Here is an 8,247-nt window from a genome sequence, read left to right as displayed (position 1 = left end):
TGATTTATTTATGTTCTTATAAATTATATTTTATAACATAATTACAATAAAATTAACAAGAATCAATTCGACTGAAGTGAACAAACACAATCAAAACAAAATTAAAACAAACCAAACAAAAACCAAATCAAAATAAAACCAAAAAACACAAAACCAAACAAAATTAATCTGAGTTAACTTTGGTTAAGGTTCTCTTGGACCCAAATTATAAACCAAACCAAACCAGATCTAAACAGAACATGTTATTACAACAAAATACCCAACTTTTATAATACCGAGTGACTGCTAACGTGATATCATTTATGAATATCATATTTTAAAATATTTATTGTAAAAATTCACTCTGCGCAAAGCGCAGGTCTTATCCTAGTAATATCATATTAGGATCAAGATAAATATGTCTTATCAGTTATCATATACAAGAAAATGTAGTTTTCAAAAAGAAAAAAATGTGTATGTTTAAAATCTTAAATGGTAAACAATCTATTTTCCAAATTATCCCAGTCATCTATGTATACTTGATTAAAATCGATTTTTATATATCTTCATCACAAAATTTTAATCTTCTGAATAATTGTTAATATACTCCCAAACCTATATTTAGGATATTCAAGTGAGTTGTGTATTTGTATACTTTAATCAGTTTTATACCACGAAATAGTAATGATTTAAACCCTATCTGAAAACTAACAAATATTCAAATCAGTACATGTCTAAGGAATATTTGTTTGTTTGTTTTTTAGATTTGACTATACACAATTATAAATAAGTCTTTGTTGTCAAAAAGAAAATCTTAAATAGTCTTTTACCATTTATGATATTTTCCTTTATTTTTTTTATTTTGTGATCTTTGAATTTTTTTTAGTGTTTAATGTTGGATAATTAATAATTATACTATTACAAACTATGAGAAATGTCGTTTAATCAAACAACTGGACGAAGGGGAATTCTACATTTTTTAATGTTTAAAAGTTTTAAAATATGGTGATTCTCCAACAATAACTATGGTTAAATATAACCAGATTAATTGACTTATTTGAGTCTACCATATCTTCCATTTATTTAAATGCATATGCAATAAAGAACCATAATAAGTATTTCCAGATTTAGTACCCTACTTAAATATATATTGCATCTCAACATTTTTGAACAAAAGAAATAAATCGTGTCTGGACAAAACCGTTCCAACATTATAAATACACCATCTCCCCCCCTCTAATTCTCAGTCATCTTAAGATCTTTTTCTCTTCGAATCTCTGAAGAAATAAAAATAAAAAGAAAACCAAAAAATGTTGCTTACACTATTAAAATCTCTCCTCGTGATATTCATGACCTTAATACTGAGAGTTCTATACGACACCCTATCATGCTACTGGCTAACACCTAGGCGAATCAAGAAGATCATGGCAGGTCAAGGGGTAACCGGTCCTAAACCACGTCTACTAACCGGAAACATCCTTGAAATCTCGGCTATGGTATCGCAATCCGTTTCTAAGGATTGTGATTCTATTCACCATGACATCGTAGGCCGCCTTCTTCCGCATTACGTCACCTGGTCCAAACAATACGGTATGTCCTAGAATGTTAACAAAAATTGTTTTTCAGTTGTGTGGTAAAAGCATATATTTTGTTTTATTTTTTGACCGAATAAACATAGGTGTTGTTACCTACATGCAACTTAGGGGGTTCAATTGACACCCCATAAATTTTTAGTTTTTCCTTATAGCTTATAGATTTATTAAGCTTGAACCCATTTGTTTTTGTTCTTGACAATGAATTTTATGTTTTGACACCGGTAATAAATTTTCCTCGGTCCGCCACTGGTTGTTACAAAGTTGTTCTTAGATAAAAACTGAAATACAGTAGAACCTCTATAAATTAATACTCGATAAATTAATAATCTCTATAAATTAATAAATTTCGTCGGTCCCAATTTGGGCCAGTGTAAAATATGATACAAATCGATAAAATAATAAGATAATAATATTTTTAAAACTCCCATGTAAATATATAGTCCCATTAAAATCATAAATTAATAATCTATTAATATATATATATATATTATATAAGTACAAATAAACATTATATTGTTGGTTTTATATTTACAATTAAAATACATCAACTTTTCTTAATATTTCAATATATTTTGATAATATTTAGTAAAATTATATCGAAAATCACATAAAAATTCTATGAAACATAAAAATATACACCAAATAAGATAATAAAAAAATATGAAAGTCATTATTTTAAAAGAAATTAATAATGTATATATGGTAAAATCAAATATTTTCTTATTTTATAACCAACAGTAGAAAAAATCTAAAAAAGAAAACTTTTGTAAATTAATATTTCTATAAATTAATAAAATTTTAAAGTCCCAACATTATTAATTTATAGAGGTTCTACTGTATATTTGCTATATGAAAATGACAGAAATATCCTTTAGTATTTTTGTTCTTTATTAATCGCTGATACGTTGTTTTGTTGTAATGTTCTTGTACATTGTTTTGGTGAACCAGGGAAAAGATTTATAGTGTGGAACGGGACGGATCCTCGGCTTTGCATAACGGAAACAGAATTGATAAAAGAGTTGCTGATGAAGCATAACAGTGTAAGTGGAAGATCGTGGCTACAGCAACAAGGGACAAAAAATTTTATTGGTCGTGGTCTCCTTATGGCTAATGGCCAGGATTGGCACCACCAACGCCACCTTGCTGCACCGGCATTTAACGGGGACAGGCTCAAGGCACCTAACAAATTAAACCTCATGCAAATGTAACATAGCGTTAAATGACTGAAACACCCTTGTGATATATGCAGGGCTACGCAAGACACATGGTGGAGTGTACGAGTAGGCTAGTGGAGAGGCTGAGGAAAGAAATTGAGGAAGGAGGAGGTGAGGTGGAGATAGGGGAGGAGATGCACCAGCTCACGGCGGATATTATATCGAGGACGGAGTTCGGTAGTAGCTTTGAGAAAGGCAAAGAGCTTTTCAACCACCTCACCGTCCTCCAACGCCGTTGCGCTCAAGCCACCCGCCACCTCTGTTTTCCCGGTAGCCGGTGAGTTTTCTTCCTTAACGAGTGATAAAAATGTCTAGATTTTGAAAGTGAACAGCAAGCGTTATACTATTAATTTATTATTATTACCAAAACGTATATACCATTAAAATAAGTAAAAGAATTATATTACAAAATGGTACAATTGTCTTTGGAAATGATTGAAGAAATTATTTAATTAAAAAGATATTTTATAAATAAACAAAATATTTTTATTATCTTATAGCTGCATAGATTATCTTTTAGTATATATATATATATATGCACACGTATATATATGGTAAATTTTTTTTCAAAAGAAAAGTTGCTGCTAATAATTTTTTTGTATTCCGCCTCATCTACTGTAGCATACGGTGTTTATAGATTTCAAAAATTAGTGTGTGTTTGGTGTGTGCCGGTTTTCAAGCAATATGTTTTTCTCTGTCTAGCACAAGCATAGTGTCACGTTCTCAAATGACTATTGCTTTACTTAGCTTAAGTACAGTTAAACGTTGACTTATCACGCAATGTTTGTATCTACCTAGGTTTCTTCCGAGCAAATACAACAGAGAAATAAAGTCTCTGAAAAAAGAAGTGGAACGTTTGTTGATAGAGATCATACAAAGCAGGCGAGACTGCGCTGAGATGGGTCGAAGCAGTAGTCACGGTGATGACCTTCTTGGCCTTCTTTTGAATGAAATGGATAGTCACAAGAACAACAATAATGATAACAATAATCTTCAGTTGATAATGGATGAATGCAAGACATTCTTCTTTGCTGGTCACGAAACTACCGCACTCCTTCTCACATGGACAATGATGCTCCTCGCCGATAACCCCAGATGGCAAGAAAACGTTCGTGACGAGATTAGAGATGTATGTGGCTGCGACGGTCTTCCCTCGGTTGATCAACTATCCAAGCTTACCTCGGTACGTACGTTCATTGTTAGACACATTGTATACAACTCATAACTTCTAAAATCCTCTCTTACAAAGTTTTAGACTTTCGTTTAGATTTATCGAGTCGACACATATAAGTTATATCTAGGTTTGAATGGTAGCTAGCATCGAATGTGACATACTAGTTATCCCCCGGTCTCGATTATTTTTGTTACCATTCACGAGTTCTAGTTCCTAGTAGCGCCAATAGAAGGAAAACACTAATGCATAAACGATTAAATTGATCCAAAACAAATTTTGTAAAGCGATATTTCCTATTCAAAAATAGAACGTTAAGTTTTAGTAAATTAGTTTCTACTGACCACTATCAAGATTTTTTAATTAGATTTTGAGGACTCGAAGGCCACTAACTCATATATATATATATATAAAGATGATATTTGTTGTTTGCACCAAATGATAGATTATAAAACGATATCTTATTTCAACTAATTATTATATTTGAAGTAGTATAGAATTAGCTTTATGATGAATGGGTGCGTGTGGGGTATTAACATTCAACACAGTAGTAGGCAATGCCACTAACTTCGTAGTGCCTCTTCCATAACTAAGCTTATAACATAGTCATCTAGTCGACACACATAACACTATTGACTATTGTCTTCATGCTTATTATCTTTAATAGTAAAGCCAAAACTCAAACAATAGAATGTCTAGGCTTTTTTTGTTAAGGTTTGTTGATTCTGATGGTATATTTATTTTGGGATCAATGGTTACATGTTTATAACTAAGTTTACTTAAGATCGTACTTCTTAGAAGTAGTTATAATAACTAGATATTATTAACATTAAATAAAGCAAGATTTGAAATTCGTTAAGATAGAGAGACTGGTACACAGATTTTTTACAGGAATAAATAAATGGTTAAATGTACATTTCAGTAGTTTTATAATTAGCACTATGACATGCTTTGCATAAAATATTATACAACAAATCTATCTAAAACCTGTAATAACTAATGATTAGATTTTGACAGCTTCATTGATACTCTTTTCTTTCTAAAGGAAAAGTCAATTCTCAAACTAAAAGATGTTTGAGAAAGAGTCAAGAAGCACTTCGCATGATCACAAGATATGATTCTTATAGAAATTAATAGAATATTCTGCTAATATTTTGTCATTTTCTTCTCTTTTAACAGTTAAACAAAGTGATAAACGAGTCATTAAGACTTTACCCTCCAGCTACTCTTCTACCAAGGATGGCATTTGAAGATATAAAACTAGGTGATCTAACAATTCCCAAAGGTTTATCAATATGGATACCGGTCCTCGCAATCCATCACAGCGAAGAATTATGGGGTAAAGACGCAAATGAATTCAACCCTGAACGCTTTGGAGGCAAACCATTTGCGCCTGGCCGCCACTTCATCCCATTTGCAGCTGGTCCTCGAAACTGCATAGGACAATCATTTGCGATGATGGAAGCAAAAATAATATTAGCGACGCTAATTTCAAAGTTTAACTTCGCAATATCAAATAACTATAGACATGCGCCAATAGTTGTGCTTACTATAAAACCTAAGTATGGAGTTCAAGTGATATTGAAGCCACTGGATTCATGAAGGTTTCAAGATTAAAAGTCATTGAAATGCTTTGATCGTACACTTGGGGAACATATATTTTGGGGGTTGGTAACTTTTGAGTAACATGAGGGATTTTTATTTGAATAAACATCGTACGAGTACGAGAGAAAATTATGTTAATCTTTTTCCTCAAATTTACTTGTTCTTTTGTGTTTTATGCGTTTTACAAGTGACATTACCCAAATATGTTGACAAAAATTAACTATGAACTGCAAATTTGTTTTTTTCCTCACTGTTTTCAGAATATAACATTTGTTTCTCAGAACTCTAAAAGTAAATTATTTTTAGTAAACATTTTAAAATTATTTACTGTAGAATTAATACGGTTAACATAAGTTTAATAATTCCAGCATTAAAAAAATCAGTATGCAGAAATATAGCTGACTAAAACCATTTCCAATATTACTATTTGTATTTAAAAATAGAGAAATTCTATAATAGCATAAGTTTCATGCATTCTTTTAAAATAGCAATTTTTAACTTCACAGAAAAAATAGAAAATGTTATTTTTCTCTATTTGTCGTTGAAAAATAGTAATCTTTATTAGGCTAAGGCTATAAAGACCAATATAAATTTTAGTAATAAATTATACACAGAAAGAGAGACACAAAAGGCTGCGACTGTTGTCTTTGTGTAAGGTCATATTATGTTCTTTCTGACTGCAGATTGTATCAATAACTTTCTGGCATATGGCCAAAAGCAATTGTCCATCGATCACCTTTATTTGCTTAAAAAGTGAAAGTTTGATTTGAATATTAATAAAAGTCATAATGTTATACTGAGATGGGTTTAATCTAGATAAGCCTTAAAATAATAAACAAACATAAACAACAAATATAATAACCAAAGAAACAAAAAGAATGATTAGGACACCGTGGCTTTATAGTCTAGCGGTTAGGAAATTTTAGTTTAAATAAAACAAAAGACAAAAGAATGATTAGGGATGGGGGAAAGAGAGTTCATCTTTTATTTTGTTGGTTAAGTTTGGTGGCGGCCATTGCACTTATAGTGACTAAGGTTGATTCTTGCTTCTTTATCTTAGTTTTTAATTGATATAATGTGGTAGAAGTAACCCTTGAAAATGATTCAAAACAACAAACAAATTGCAACTTGTAGGTATATTTGTGCGTTATGGGTTATTTAGATTGATAGTCAACTTTTGGGTTATAATTGAATAACTTATGTGGTGAAAAGATGATTTAAAAGAAATGTTTTTTTTCTGTAAAAGCTCCTTTACGTTATTTTAATTAAAAATAAATTATTTAGTTTAATGGTTAACCAAATCAAATGACTAGTACATGATTTTACATAAGAAAATTTAATTTCCGACTTTAGAAAATAGGATTTCTGCAAATTAATAGAAGCAAGTTTATTGAAGACAAAAACACAATCAGGAAGTTGACAGATAAATCAAGGGAGTCAATAGAAACTTTGACATAACATTGTTTAATTTCTAAACGACGATTAGGATCCACAGATTGATTGAACGATATTATCTTGATTTTAATACTTCCTACTGGGTAGTAATCCTCGCCATATGCGGAGTGAAATACCAAATTAGATTAGTTATTTTAATTTATAATAAGTGATATGTCGTATATTTTTTTCAAGGGATGATCATTCAAATATCTGTTCGAATTTAGTTGATATATTCGGATTTCAGATTTTGATTTTTAGAGTTAGAAATGTAAATATGATTCGGATATTTACAATTTTTGGGTTGAATGTGGTTTGAATTTTGATCGAAACATTGCATGTTCAGTTCAGGTTCGAGTTTAGGTACTTTTTTAATTATGTAATTAAAAAAAATCCAAATATACTTTATCCTCAAAATCCAAAAACTAAAATAATAGTAAAAATTTTAAAAATTTAAATAATATAAGACTAAATACTTAAATTTACATAGAATAGTTTAATTTAAATATTTAAATGGAGAAAATAATATATTTTCAGTATTTTGACCATATTTTATTATTTTAGGTATTTTCATATTAATTAATATCTAATAGATATAAAATTTAAAAGAACTAATATATTTAAGTATATAATTTTGTTTTAAATATTTTTGGTATCCAAAATATTTTAGTTTGGATTGGATTTGGATCTAGTTATCCGAATATTAATCTTTAGATCCATTTGAGTACTTTATATGTTTTAATTTGTGTTTAGTATTACTTTCAAATCAAGTTCGGTTCGGTTCTTCGATCCAAATATTTTATCTAGAATTATTTTCTTCTACCAATAAAAAGAAAAATAAATAAATGAAAGACTAATATGTTGGGCTTATTTTACAGACATAATTATTGAACCTCATTTTAAGAATACCAATAAAATGGTTAGGCGTGGTGTCAATAGTGTTGGGCAAGATGTAGTATATAACCAATAACGTGTACTTTTATAAAAATATTTGGTAAATATAATAAAATTACAATATAATCGAGTGAAATGAGTTAGAGTTACTTTGGAAATAATATGATCTCTTCACGCGATACATGAATTATGTTTTCATTCAATTTCGCGAATTTTTTTTAAAGCTTTTCTGATTTCTGATTTTTTCTACAGTCTGATTATATTTCTAATTTTTGGTTTGATATGGAAATTCTGTAAAGAAAAACAATATTTTGCTAAACTAAGATCTAACTTTGTGTGATGTTTTTCACCTAAA

At 29.8% G+C, this 8,247-nt stretch overlaps 1 protein-coding gene across 2 annotated transcripts; it reads left to right on the top strand.

Moving 5' to 3' along the window:
• Window positions 1-1,197: 1,197 nt before the first annotated feature.
• On the top strand, window positions 1,198-5,807 carry LOC108852244 (cytokinin hydroxylase). Of its 2 annotated transcripts, none has more exons than XM_018625738.2 (5): window positions 1,198-1,569; window positions 2,523-2,614; window positions 2,824-3,065; window positions 3,587-3,971; window positions 5,139-5,807. In XM_018625738.2, exons 1-5 carry the CDS (start codon window positions 1,290-1,292, stop codon window positions 5,559-5,561), a joined length of 1,422 nt encoding a protein of 473 aa, XP_018481240.1. In that variant the 5' UTR covers window positions 1,198-1,289; the 3' UTR covers window positions 5,562-5,807. The 2 variants fall into 2 exon arrangements, with proteins under 2 accessions (XP_018481240.1, XP_018481249.1); XM_018625747.2 differs by having other exon boundaries at window positions 1,199-1,569; window positions 2,523-2,749.
• Window positions 5,808-8,247: the final 2,440 nt, after the last annotated feature.

This window comes from Raphanus sativus, chromosome 4, assembly GCF_000801105.2.
Source record: "Raphanus sativus cultivar WK10039 chromosome 4, ASM80110v3, whole genome shotgun sequence".
Classification (NCBI taxonomy): Eukaryota; Viridiplantae; Streptophyta; class Magnoliopsida; order Brassicales; family Brassicaceae; genus Raphanus; species Raphanus sativus.
This window is presented reverse-complemented; position numbering and strand designations above follow the sequence as displayed.